This window comes from Urocitellus parryii, chromosome 7 (assembly GCF_045843805.1).
Source record: "Urocitellus parryii isolate mUroPar1 chromosome 7, mUroPar1.hap1, whole genome shotgun sequence".
NCBI classification, from domain to species: Eukaryota; Metazoa; Chordata; class Mammalia; order Rodentia; family Sciuridae; genus Urocitellus; species Urocitellus parryii.
Window position 1 is genome coordinate 47556114 of NC_135537.1, and position 14344 is coordinate 47570457.

The 14344-nt window shown below is 35.9% G+C and overlaps 1 protein-coding gene across 1 annotated transcript; it reads left to right on the forward strand.

Moving 5' to 3' along the window:
* Positions 1-1166: 1166 nt before the first annotated feature.
* Slc7a13 (solute carrier family 7 member 13) lies at positions 1167-11166 on the forward strand. Its single transcript, XM_026384624.2, has 4 exons — positions 1167-1851; positions 3259-3390; positions 7848-8209; positions 10915-11166. The coding sequence occupies exons 1-4, from the start codon at positions 1167-1169 to the stop codon at positions 11164-11166; spliced, it is 1431 nt and encodes a 476-aa protein (XP_026240409.1).
* The last annotated feature ends 3178 nt before the right edge of the window (positions 11167-14344 follow it).

Genomic DNA, 14344 nt, shown 5'->3' on the forward strand with positions numbered 1-14344 from the left:
AAAGGGAGGACTATCTCTCCTGAAAAGAGGCAGATATAATCAAATGGATCTCCTTCACATCAGATTTTTATGGGCTGAATGCTTTCATTTTAAAAACCTTTTTTATTGTTGATTTTTTTTAACCAAACACATCTTATATAAATTATCTGTGTTTGTTCCCTTTTCTTTATTCAGACATGAATTTACAACATAATTCAAGTCTACAGCTCAAATTAAATCTTTCTGCATTAGAAGACTATCAACTTCGGTGTTCTAATTCAGGAGAACATAGTAGTTACCAAAAAGACATTTATATTGCTTTTTAAATATATATGTGGTTGCCTTTACTGATGCTATATTTCTTCATGTGGATTTTAGTTATCATCTATGTCATCTTTTTAGGCTGATGTAGTTCTTTTAGAACAGATCTGCTAGTTGTGAATTCCTTCAGCTTTTGTTTATTTTGGAGTATGTTTTTGTCTCCTCCAACTTTAAAAAATTGTTTTGCTCTATATAGAATTCTTTTAGATATTTCCTGGGAATTTGCACATCTCTGAATATACATGTAGACTTCTAAATCTTCAGGAATATGCCAGAACTTTTTGAAGGTCCTGTGGACATTTCCTCCAGATAGTCCAGTCTTGCATTCTGTTTTTCTCAACTGGTATTGTAGCCTTAGGCAATGGCTGTGTTAGATAATGACAGAGAGATGACCTACAAATAGGGATTTTCCCATGGAGCAATTTCTAACTCATATTAAATAGCAACCTATGCCCTGCAAATGGGACTTTTTCAAGGAACTAAGAGATCTGCCTTAGAGCACTAGCCTTAGAGCTAAAAACAGTGCTCTGGAAATGTTTTGTTTTGTTTTGTTTTTGAGAAGTTTTGCAAAGAAGCTTCTTTTTCAAAAATACCATCTTGTTTGAAATTCCGTTTTTTCCATCTGAATGTATTATTTTGATAATAATTAAAAGACAAGTTAAACTAACTTTCACAAGTAATTTATTGTTCTTCCCTTAAATGTGTCACTTATACTATGTTAATCATTGAAAATAGACTGTATTTAGTGAGGGTGGCACAAAAGGGACAGCACTGTTTTATTTTAGAGAATCCATCCTTTTCAGCAATATAGGCAGGAAAATTCAGCAAAGGTAACTTATACAGATTTTAAAAGTTCCTCAATTACCATGGATAAAGAGAAGAAAATACAGCTTAAGAGAAATTTTGGATATTTCAGGGGCACAAGCTTTTTAATTATTAATATAATTGGTGCAGGGATTTTTGTGTCTCCTAAAGGGGTTTTGGAGTATACTTGCATGAACGTGGGCCTCTCCCTGTGTGTTTGGGCCATCTGTGCCGTGTTGTCCTTGACAGAATCTCTCTGCTTTGCAGAGATAGGAATAACCTTCCCATACAGTGGAGCTCACTATTATTTTCTCAAGAGATGCTTTGGCCCCTTGATCGCTTTCCTGACACTTTGGACAAGCTTGTTCGTGGGGCCAGCGGTAATTGCTACCCAAGCCCTGCTTCTTGCTGAGTACAGCATCCAACCTTTTTATCCCAGCTGCTTAACACCAAAACTACCAAAGAAATGTCTAGCCCTGGCCATGTTGTGGAGTGTGGGAATTCTGAATTCTCGAGGTGTGAGAGAAGCAGCCTGGCTTCAGATGGTAAGCACAATGCTGAAAGTGGCCATACTTGGCCTTATTTCCCTCAGTGGAGTGTTCATGCTGGTGAGAGGCAAGAAGGAGAATGTAGAAAGATTTCAGAATGCTTTTGATGGTGAGTTTCCAGACATCTCCCAGATAATAGAAGCCATCTTCCAAGGATATTTTGCATTTTCAGGCGGGGGAAACTTATCGTTCATAGCAGGTAATTACCAGTCTATTGAGAAAAAATAAAAAAAACTCAAGCCCTGACTTATTGTATACATTATGAAATGCACATCTTTTTTATTGTATTTTGAGCTTTATCTTAAATAAATGATTCAATATTTTTTCCGGTCAGCCTCATACTTGCCACTTACTTTTAATTTTTTTTTCCTTTGTATTCCAAAGTTCTTTATTGAACAACTTCTCTTTTTAACCTTTCTTTTCTAGGACCACAAATATGAGACTCCTTAATTAATATTTCTTTTTTTAACAACCATTTCATTCTTTTTCTCTTGATTCTCTTAATCTTTGTTGACTTTTGCTTCAAATGCTTGAGAGAAATTTTCTTATATATTGGAAATGATTGGCTTCCATTGGGTAGGATGTCACCTGTTTCTATTGCCAGTGATCAGGGCAGAGGGTCACATTGTGTAAACAAGTCTGGAGTTGTTGAGTTCATTGGGTTGGGGTAATTTTTAGAGAATGTCAAAATTGAGAAAAATGGTGTGACAAATTGAAAAGCATTTGAAAATAACAGTGTTCTAGAAAAACCATTACAATGATGCCAAAGCATGCCCCCTCCCCCCTGCCCCCCCCCCCCGCCTTTTGCACTTACTATTGGTATAAAGGAAAGGGAGAGAAAAATCTATGACTGATTCTTTAATTCTCTTTAAAATAAGCCTTGCAAATGTTTAAGAAGTCAATTTTGTTAACCAGGGATAGTTTCCTCTTTTCCTTTCCCAGAAGAAGTAGTAATTTTGCTGTGCTGTGTAGGGATCATCTAGGCAACTAGGAAAAGTAAGGTCATTCCACATAAGAGAATGGCCACATTGGCAAGCCAGGGCATGACATTTTTGAGGAATAAAAAAGTGCCATTCTGTGTATTTATAACAGAAATGGCAAATGGGACCATCAAATTGTCACATGATATATCCCACAACACTTTCTTTCCAGATGGTCAAATAGTCCTTATTTTAACTTTCGTTTATGTGATTGTTTAATGGTTAAATTTCATGGAATTTTTGATCACTATTTTATTCCTACTACTCTAACTCAGTGCCTGGTTCCTACTAGAAGAGAACGAAGATGTAGGTAGATCCCAAATGGTCCAGACACTATGGGCTCAAATTTCATTTTTGATTTTTGTATGTTCAAAAAACTATCATCTAAGGGAAATATTTGGGAAACTTTCCCTTTTTTTCACTTAGCTCTAAATTTGGAGTGGGATAGGTGTGTAGTGGCTTGCTTCTGTGTGTGTGTGTTTGTGTGTGTGTGCGTGTGTGTGTGTGTGTGTGTGTAGAGGAGGAAGAATCCTGCCTAATATTTGAAATGTGTAACAATTTTAAAGATAAATTTAAGAAATGATTTTTTTTTGCTAGATATGATTTTGCTCTTTCATGTTTTATAGGGGAGCTGAAGAAACCCAGCAAAACCATTCCCAAATGCATATTTACAGCAATACCTCTGGTGACTGTTTTGTTTTTACTGGTTAACATTTCCTACCTGACTGTTCTGACACCCAGAGAAATTCTCTCTTCAGGTTTGTACACAAACGGCTAAGGCAATAAATAAAGTGTTGCTCCTTTCAGCACATCTTAAGTATCACTTTACCAGTCAGTACTGCTATTTGTTCTTCATTATTCTATATATAGAGTACACTTGTAATTTTCTAATAACAGAGTTCTGAGGAGTGTGATTTGGCTTAGAAAGGAGATTCATGTTTAAAAGCATGACTATACATTTTCTGATAATGTGGAAAATGTTTGTGTAATTCTGATGTAAAATTCAAGAAATTAATTATTCCTTTCAAGATTGCTTTTTATCACAGTGACATTGTACAATCGGTGTTTATATCTACTAAAATTTTCAAAGCATTTGATTCTTGATATCTTTCTATGTGACAAGAAGAAATGATAAATTTAAAATGGGCGATACTAGCCATTAAAAGAGTAAATACTAATGATTAATTGATGCATATAATTAATATGTAAAATAATGGAGTTCATACTTAATAACTCTAACTCTAAAATTTATAGTGGTAAAAGACCCTGAAAATAGTGGAAATTTGGCTAAAAATTACCATTTTAAAGCTCACATTGTAGAATACAGTGTAAAAGAATAAGAAAATTTTAGAGAAATAAACAGATATTTAAAAATAGCAGATTTAAGGAATAAAAAAATAAAAAGAAATTGAAATACAGGGAAAGTGGAAATCTAGCAATTTTCTCACACAAGCATTAAACCTTAATTTATCACCTTCTGAGATAAGCCTGTCACCCAGCACCTATAGGATTAATTCCTTTTCAAGCCTTGTAATGGTGGCAGCAATTTTGTAGGTGGCACAATAGTTGGGCTTGTGTGGAAAATTCATGAAGTGTTTTAACTATAATCACTTGTAATTTGGTTTATAATTCTTACTCTTTCAGGAATACAGATCTAAGACCATTTAAATTCTGAATTAGTATTTTTGAATTTAGATTTCTGCATAAGTTCAAATTTAGAAAATTAGAACTATGTATGAAAAATATCTATATAGGGATGGCCATCAATCACATCATTAAGTGTGGCAGCAAAAATTAAAGATCACAAAATATCCAATAAATCTGTAATAAACACATAATTTGGGGGAAAGTACATAAAAGACTATTCTGAAACTGTGGACTGGCAGTGCACATCTGCAACCCCAGCAACTCAGCAGGCTGAGCAGGAGGATTACTAGTTCGAGGCCAGCCTGGGCAATTTAGTGAAACCCTGACTTAAAAAGGGTCTGGGATATACCTCAGTGGTAGATCACTTTCCTAGCATGCATAAGATCCTGGGTTTGACTCCCAGTATTGCAAACAAAACAAAAAACCCATAAAAGATAATATTTTTGACGATGCTTAAAGGAACAATGTTTATAATGCAATACTGATAGAAAATATGATATTCTCACATAAAACAGAAAAAGATAGTTAACAATCATGATCAATTGGCATAGTACTGTGATTTTTTTCCTTTGTTTTTTTTTTACACTGAATTTAACAGATTTTCTTTAGTGCAGTGCGTAATTTGTATAATTAGTTAGAAAAGTTACCAACAAAAGAATTAGAAATTTTAAGGATTGGGGGCTGCATTTGTTTCAAACGGGTATATCAGAAAGATGTGAAGAATTTCTAAATGCAGAGGGATATCTCTGATACAATGTGGATTGGTTGTTACATTTCATTTGAGGAACACTGAAAAAACTATGCCAAGCAGTAATAAATATTAGATTCTATGGTTTATGTGGTAAAAGAACCAAAGCTGTTAATCACATGACATTTTTGTCTGTGTCAGTGTAGGAGAACTGACCTGTTTCTTCATCCATTGTTTTCTTAGAAGAAAGGAAATATTCTTTAGTGAGGAAAGAAGGGACACCATCTAGAACAAGGTGTATGGAAACGTGGGAGCGAGGAGGCCTGGTTCCATTTTCTTCAGCCCTAGGATTTCAGTGTTCTGGAAGCCCTGCTAACACATTCTGACAGGAGAGCTTACAGTAGTGTTGTTGGGGTTTTGATGACATATTTAAGACTAGAGAATATTGGTACAGGACAAGATTATCTTAACAGGAAATAAACTGTATGCAGACAGAGCTAAGAAGGTTTTCTTCTTCAGACATACCTTCTAGAAAGCTGGTCTCAAACACCCAGAGGTGGTTAAAAATTTAGAAATTCAAGTGGGAATATAAGAATTATTTGCAAATTGATACAATCATTTTTAGAGAGTGATTTTATAATATTTTTCTTACTTGACAGTGTCTATATCTTTGGATTCACAAGTCTCACTTCTAAGAATTTACTTTGAGGAGAATAATACGATTATTAAAATTTAAAGCATGACTTTTTATTAGCAAAAAACAAAACAAACAAACAAAAAACACCTGAAAATATCCTACAAATCCACCATTGTGGAATGGGTCCATAAATTAATTTATTGAGAATTCACCAACATAATTAGATCGATGTGAATGATGGATATAAGTTAGATGGATGTAAATATAATCAAGATACTTCGGGAAGTGAGCAAAAGCGAGACTAAGCATGCTCACACATAAGCACACACATACAAACATTCAGGCACACAAGTATAAACACACACACACACACCCCTCATAGATGCTTTTACAGTATAATTGTAGAAAATTTGTGGAATAGGATCCAAAGAGATGTTAACGTAGTTACATTTGGGGTGCATGAATAAGAAATTGTTGAGGAGAGGGACATTTATTTTTTAATTCATGAATTCAATGCTATTTTACTTTTTACAAAAGCATATATGATACAATTTTAAAAAGAAAAAATGGCACATGGAAAGGAGTAGAAAAGAGAAAAATCACTTGAGGGATAAAAATTATGTAGGAAGATTATGTATTATTTTTGCCAGCCACACTGGGAGAGCTGCACTGGATTCTCCTCCTATTATAACCTACTACATTTGTAGGTCACTCACTAGGAAATTGGAGAATTTACTTTTCATTACAAGAAAAAAATTTTTAAAAATGTATCTGAAAGTGTGTAGTTATGTGGAAGTCTGGACAAACAATTAACAATACTTTTTTTGAAATGATTAAGAACTGAAACTAGAGATATTTTAACCACTATTATAGAATAGTATCAAAGAGAAAATCAACATGACTCCTGAAGCTATTAAAAATGGGTTAAAAATAAAGATCTTGAGAACATAAGCATCGATGATATTTTAATTTTGTCACATTTGAAAAGTCTTTTTGTTATATAGACCAGTATACTGATGTCCTGGAGGTTCCCCTGGAAACCAGCCTACCTACACATCAAAGTGTAATCCCAGAGGGTACTACCCCCAGGGACATTAGGCCCTGTTGTACTTATTCCGCTGAAAAACTGAGAAGTTGTTTCTCTGTGATAGAATAATCTGTCCTAGTATATATCCATGTAGTACAAATTGAACTCAAGTGGATTTTCATCAACAATTTATGTTTATCTTCATTGGTGATTTTAATACCTATTGCCTCTTATTGAATTGGTATTATAAGGTCTCTTCACCTTTAAGCCAAAAAAAAAAAAAAAAAAGAAAGAAAGAAAGAAGGAAAATAAAAAGAATATTTTCTAAAGATTCATCTGTAGCATGTATAGCAGGGTTTCTCAATTTCAACTCCATTGACATTTTTGGACATATATTGTGTGTGTGTGTGTGTGTGTGTGTGTGGTGCTGGGGATCAAACCTAAGGCTTCATGCATGCTAGGCAAGTGCTGTGCTACTGAGCTACGTTTCCAGCCCGGACTATGCAATTCTTTATTGTATAGGGCTGTTCTGTGCATAGTGGGGTGTTTAGTAGCATCCTTGGCTTGTACCCAGTGGGTTTCAGTAGCAACTTTCTACCCCGCTAGTTGTGATAACCAAAAGTCTTCAGACATTTCCACATGACCTCTAGCTGAGAGTCACCTGCCTGTAATTTAGACAAATCCCAAAAGTCATACATGTTTTTATTCTTGTGCAATTTATTTTCTCTGTGTACTTGGTTCTTTTTTTCTGAGTATTTTATTACACACCGTGGTGTGGTAAGTCTCATTCCTGGGGCAACAGGGTTGTGCTGTGCTTTTTTTTCTCTGACTGTATCTATCAGCACTCTGCATATTTGTTTTAGAAAACAAGCATGCCTTCAATCATCTGTTCAATAAAACCAATTCATTTTACAAGTATTTATTGAAAACTCACTCTATGTCTGTTGGCGAGTGAAGTACTAGGTTTGTAGAAAAGATATGGAGGGACCTTGACCTCAAAAATTTCCTGGTCTTTTGGGGAAGACATGAACACCATAAGCACTTATGATAAATTGTGATGAGGCTAAAATGGACATATGCATATGACATTATAACAAAAACAAATTTCTATTCTCTTTAAATTTTTTGTTTTTAAATAAAATAATATTATTAAAAGGCTTATGCTTCATTTCTCTTTCTTAACACTTTTCCTTTCATGTATTTTGTTTCTCTGCAGATGCTGTGGCTATTACATGGACTGATCGAATGATCCCCCAATTAACATGGATTATTCCTTTTGCTATTTCTGCTTCATTATATAGCAACATTCTGGTTAATGTGCTTGACTCAACAAGAGTGACATATATTGCAGGCCAACAAGGCCAGCTGCCTTTGTTATTTAATACACTTAACATTCACTCCTCTCCACTAATGTCTGTACTACTAATTGTTGCTCTAGCATCCACTGTGATTGTCTTAACAAACCTAATTGAACTGATAAACAATCTTTATTTCATGATTTCTATATGGACCGTATTAACAATGATGGGAATACTAAAACTGAGATACCAGGAGCCGAATCTACATAGACCTTATAAGGTAAAAGTGGGTTTTCTAAATATTTTTTTTCTATGTGAAATAAAACATATTATGTATAACTGTATTTGAAGATTATAGTCAGGACACCTATGAGTAGATGTTTTACTACTCAGCAAATTGTGAAATACGTAAGGATAATCGGATCTTAATTTTTATTTTAAATTTTATTGGATAGGCTTTACTCAGTATAAAGACTGTAAGTTTCCATCTAATGGTTCATTAGAAAGATAATTCTCTGGGTGATGGGACAGATCATTATGTGTCTTTTGACCAGAGATTACTTGGTTTACTTATGTAGCTATTTATACAAACAAGTTTCTTCCACTTTTGGGGTCAAATTCAGCAAATGAGAAAGAGAAGAGGCAAAGTGAGATCACAAAGGATGACATCTACTGTTCTGAAACATCAGCTTATTTTGATCATTTAACTGATTTTGATCATTTAACTAATTTCATCATTTCAGCTTTGCTACTTTTAAACTTACTTTCAGTCTAGATGATGAAACATTTCACAGGAGAGGAGACAGTACTTTAACCATAGAAAAAGATATAAGCAAAAACTTAGCAGCATAAAGGATATGATGGGGAAAGATGTCCTAACAGATTAATACAATAGTTTTGGTTGGCTAGGTAGTATGAGCAAAGATTTGCTTGGATGATCACCTTTAATCCCTTCAATAATACAAAAGGTGGATACTAGCCAGGCTCAGTGATGCACACCTGTAAATCCAGCAGCTTGGAAGGCTGAGACAGGAGAATCACGAGTTCAAAGCCAGCCTCCGCAATTTAGCAAAGCCCTAAGCAACTTAGTGAGACTCTGTCTCGAAAAATAAAAGGGGCTGGAGATGTGGCTCAATGGTTAAGAGCCCCTGAGTTCAATCTCTGTTACCAAAACTGAACAAACAAACAAACAAAAAAACCCCAAAAGGTGGATACTTCTGTTCCATTTTACAGACAAGGAAATGAGTTTAGAGGAACTAGGTCACTTACCAGAGCTCACCTAGCATGGAGCTAGTTCCTGTAAAGGTCCTGGTTCAAACCAAGATTTGAACTAGGCAGTCTCTTCAGAGTATTTAACAAAATAAAAGAAACTGTTCTGGGAGGAAGAAATGAATGTCCCAATCATCACAACTTTGATTGACTGACAGCCATCTTTCCAGTTCTCCCTTTACTTCTTCCATCCAGCCTCCACTTCAATGTTGTGTATTTGAATATTTGTTATTAAGAAGTGATTATATTGGAAACACCTTCCTAGGTTCTTTGGGTTGAGAAAGAAATTAAGACTTGGCACCTTCCTTTAGGCAGGTTGTAATCTCTTGAAACAATCAGGTGACACAAAAACCATAGTGTGCTAACTGTTCCATAGTGGCATCCAGAGGATCCTTCCTTGGGAGAGGATGTATGGATGTATGGTATGGATGTCCATGTTGCCCCTTGGAGGGGCTTCCCCAAGGTCTTCTATCCTTCTGGTTTCACACCCTGAATCTTTTCAGTCTATCCCTTCTTTGCTGTTTTCTGACCCACACTGTTAGACGAAATTAAAGAGAAGCTATGAATCAATTATGAATTTGTAATACGCCAAGAAACAGTATAACCATTAAGAGCTTGGACTCAAGTCCAATTCCTCACCATTTTGCTGTACTTTATCTTGTTATTTAGCCTCTGACCCTCAATTCCTTCATATCTAAAATGGGGATGCATAATACTTGCCTCCTAGAAATGTTGTATATGCTAATATGTTGTATATTGTAGCTTGCCAAGGCATGCTAACAATCCAGGGTCAGACATTAATGGTTATTATTTGACTTATGTTTGTGACAAAAGGAAGGCCAAGTACAAGGTTAAAATTTTCTTGTCTTCCCACATTAGTGCTTTTTCTTCCTTTCTCAATTATTTGACAACTAGTGTTGAGCTGTAGGATGATCGTTATCTTAGGGGTATTTTTGAAATTAGGAGGAGATTCTTCATTCATTAAAGCCCGAAATGAAGGACCCTCTCATTAAAGTGTTTCATAAATTGTGACTAGATGTGTTGTATTTTAAGGGTATAAATTCATCTCAAAAATGACTGATATTATCTCCCTAGAATGGGTAATATAGGATCTCTCTAATCCTAACACAAAGCAGGTGCCAAGGATGGATCTTTAAGATTTTTGGCTAAACAAACAAACAAACAAACAAACAAAAAACCAGGGAGAACTGTTTGAGTTAAGTTTTTGGTTTCTTTCTTAATATGCTGAGCTTATAAAGTCATAATTTTTTACTTACCAGTATTTACCAATGTAACAGAGAGTCTAAATGGTCTCTATGTTTTTGTTTTGAATTTTTTACTAACTTGAAGTATTTTCCAGGGAAGATGGTTGTGACTTTCCCTTGGCCCTAGAAACTCCTTCTGAACAAATTCATGCCATCTAGATCAACAGATGGCTATTTTACCAGCACATGGTCATAATTATTTCCAGGCCCGAACAATCAAAGGCTACATGTCCATTCCCTCCAACCTAACCTTGCAGATTAGAGTCTTAATCATTTCCTCTTATTCAGACATTGATCAAAAGTTCTAAGCCTGCTTTATCTAACTCAATAGCCAATTTAGCCTATTTTCTATCATTAATTTATGCCTCATTTTTTGTTTACATAAATATGTATGTGTCACACATGAATATTCATATCTAATTATTATTCTTTAAATTTTTGCTCTTTTCAGGTGTTTTTGCCATTTACATTCATAACAATGGCCATCAGCCTGGGCATGGTTTTGATACCATTGGTAAAGTCTCCCAAGATGCATTATATCTATGTCTTTTTGTTTCTTCTCAGTGGATTGCTGTTTTACATACCTTTAGTATATTTTAAATTGAAGTTGGTTTGGTTTGAGAAGATGACTTGCTATTTACAATTACTATTTAATGTTTGCATTCCTGATGTATCTGATGAAGAGACAGAAGTAGATACTTAAAAAAATTAGCCTTCTGGGCTGGAGTTGTAGTTCAGTGGTACAAAGCTTGCCTAGCATGTGTGAGGCACTGGGTTTGATTCTCGGCACCACCTATAAATAAATAAACAAACAAACAAACAAATAAATAAATAAATAAAAGGTTTATCAACAACTAAAAATATATTTTAAAAAAAACAGCCTTCCAAAAAATACAAAACAGACTATGGGATATTAACAGTGAAATTCCCATGACAACTTTTTCAAATGAAATAATATGTGTAAAAGACAGTACCTGACTTTAAATTCATAGAGAAATAATTATGCATCACTAAAGCTCTGTTTTGTTTGGTAATAAACTTAAATCAGTTAGTATAGTTTGATTTATTGATGCTATCGCATTTTCTCATTTTTCTTTTCTGTATTGCATCCCTTTGCTACTGAATTTGCACTGCTCTAATTGTAAAAGTTGATGATTAAAAATAAAAAAAAGCATTCTCTTCATCTTAAGTCTTTTTTTGGGGGTGGTGGTGGTGGTGCTGATTTGAAGCTCTAGAGAATGATTCCATTTGTTCTGTTAGCTTTTCCCCTCTAATGGTATATATTTTTAACCTAATTGTTATTTTAGAAGCATAAGTTTTTAACTGATCTTCATTTGGTTGCCTTTCTTTAAATTCAGAGGTGCCTTAGAAGAACAATCTTACCATGTCTTTACTGTACTAAAATTTGACCCATTTACAATCTGTGTTTATTGTATGTATAAAAATTGTGTGAAAGGGGTGGGTAGTGTTCCAGTAGACACCCTCATCTGGTAGCATTCAATTTTTTAAAATTTCTCTACTTAGTATAGAGTTTTAAAGGATCTGGGTTAAGAGATGTCCTTTTTGTTAAGGTAGCTGATGCAAATATCCACCAGAGACACAAGCTCTGAGTTCAAGCAAAGGTTTGACAGAGGCTGTCCTTCTTCAAGGCGCAGAATGGAAGCTTAAATATCTTTTGGAAAAGCAACAAAAGCAAGCTGGAAATGACCTTAGGTACAGCAAGCTAGAATTGACTTTGGGTGCAGGTGGTTGGGTAACAACAGATTTTGAATTTAGGGATCTTGGAGTGGGGGGAGGGTATGGGAACAGGGTATCTTAAGTTTCTATTTCTTGGCAGTTTATGTTTTGGTTTCTGGTCAAGATAAGAGTCCCAGAACCAAAATGGAGTTACTAATGTCTTGGGACCTAACACTTTCAGAAAGAAGAGAGGCAATATCAGAAGACATTGAGCAACCTTTGTTAGGCAGCTCTGTTGCTCATCTTTTTGGGCCTCAAAGGTGGCATCCACAATGCCTCTTGTCAAGTGTAAGAAGTCATCCTCTAATGTGATAGTTAATCATTTCCTCTTCCTCCTCCTCCACCTCCAGTACTTCCTCCTCCTCCTCTTCCTTCTCCTTCCTCTTTTCTTTCCCCTTTCTATTCTCCTCTTCCTTCTCTTTTCTTTTTTTAAATTTTATTTTTTTGTTTTGAGATGGGTTCTTGTTATTTTGCCCAGGCTGGCCTCAAACTCCTGAGCTCAAATTGTCCTTCTGCCTCAGCTTTCCCAAGTACTTGGGACTACAGGAGAGTGCCCCCATGCCTGGATGGGCAAGGAACAAGAGCAAGCTGGAAATTATCGATGGCTAATTTTATGTGTCAACTGCACTGAGTCATACTGATCAGACGTTTGGTCAAACATTATTCTGGATATTTCTACAAAGATGGTTTTTGAATGAGGTTAGCAAATTAAGTAAGAGGACTTTGAATAAACCAGAATGAGGTGTGGATGGGCCTCATTCAGTCAATTGAAGCTCATAATAGAACAAAGATGGACTCTCCACCCCACATCCACCAGCAGGAGGAAATTCTCAGCAGCTGGTCTTTGACTTTGAACTACAATACTTGTTCTCCAGCCAGCCAGCCCACACCACAACCTCAATAATCCCGTAGCTATTTCTTTGAATTACTGATGCCCCCTTCTCCGTGTACACATGCGTTGGTTGGTTCTGTTTCTCTGGAGAACCCTGACTAATAAAATTAACTTAGCTTTCTGTCAATTTAGACTTCCTGTTGCTGCTTTCTAACAACAAATCTTCTCAGTTATAGACACTCCTTCCTTCCTCTTTTTTTTTGGTACTGTGGATTGAACATAGGGTGCTTAACCACTGAGGCACATCCCCTGCTCTTTTTTGTATTTTATTTAGAGACAGGGTCTCACCAAGTTGCTTATGGCCCCACTAAATTGTGAAGGCTGGCTTTTAATTAGCGACCCTCCTGCCTCAGCCTCCCAAGCAGCTGGAATTACAGGTGTGTACCACTGCACCCAGCTTCCTTCCCCTTTTGGCATATATGTTGCTAAACATTCAAGTTTAGCCAACATATTCAAGTTAGCAGGATAGATACATCTATGTATACCATATTACTTATTCATTTCCTAAGATAGTTGCCCTTGTGGGCAATATGGTTCAACTTTCTCTACATAGGAAACCTGTGCCATATCTATACAACAGCTTAACTTTCCTCTTCCTGTGAACTTTCAACGTAGTGTGTGGCAAAAAAAATGCTTCTTAAATTTAGTTCCATAGAAGCCATTCATATTTAGTAGATTCAGGATCACAACTTCAGATTCTGAGGACCTGAAAATGTTTAAATTATAAGTGAGAAGAAATACATATTTGATTAATGTCAGAATTAAAAGAAAGCTTTAATGCCATCACCCCCTGCAAAATAGCTCACACTCCTATACCTGCATATTTTTAGGGGTAAGGGAATCAATACTGGGTAAAGATGCTGGTCCCAATGGAGCCAGAATTAGATAGGCAATCAGTATAGATAGGTAAATTCAGTCAGTTTGGATCAAGGAGGCCAATTTTGAGTGAGCCCTGGAAGTTGGAGACTGCCCCCTGAGGGATTGAAATGTTGATTGCCTCAGAGCCCTTTCTCCAAAGAACCTGCCCCTGCTCCAACCTGTTGCTAAGGTAACCTGTCCCAGGAATTATCCCTCTCTACAGGGAGCTATACGGTTGTTAATGTGTTCTGGGCTGCACCATCCTGCCCTTCCGCCTTCAGCCCACCTGTTTCCCACCTTTTGGCCACACCACTGAGCAGGAAGGAGAAAGATAAGGGGAAGAGAGCAGGAGAATAAAAGAAGCCTAGGACATAAAAAAGGGCAGAACACCTTG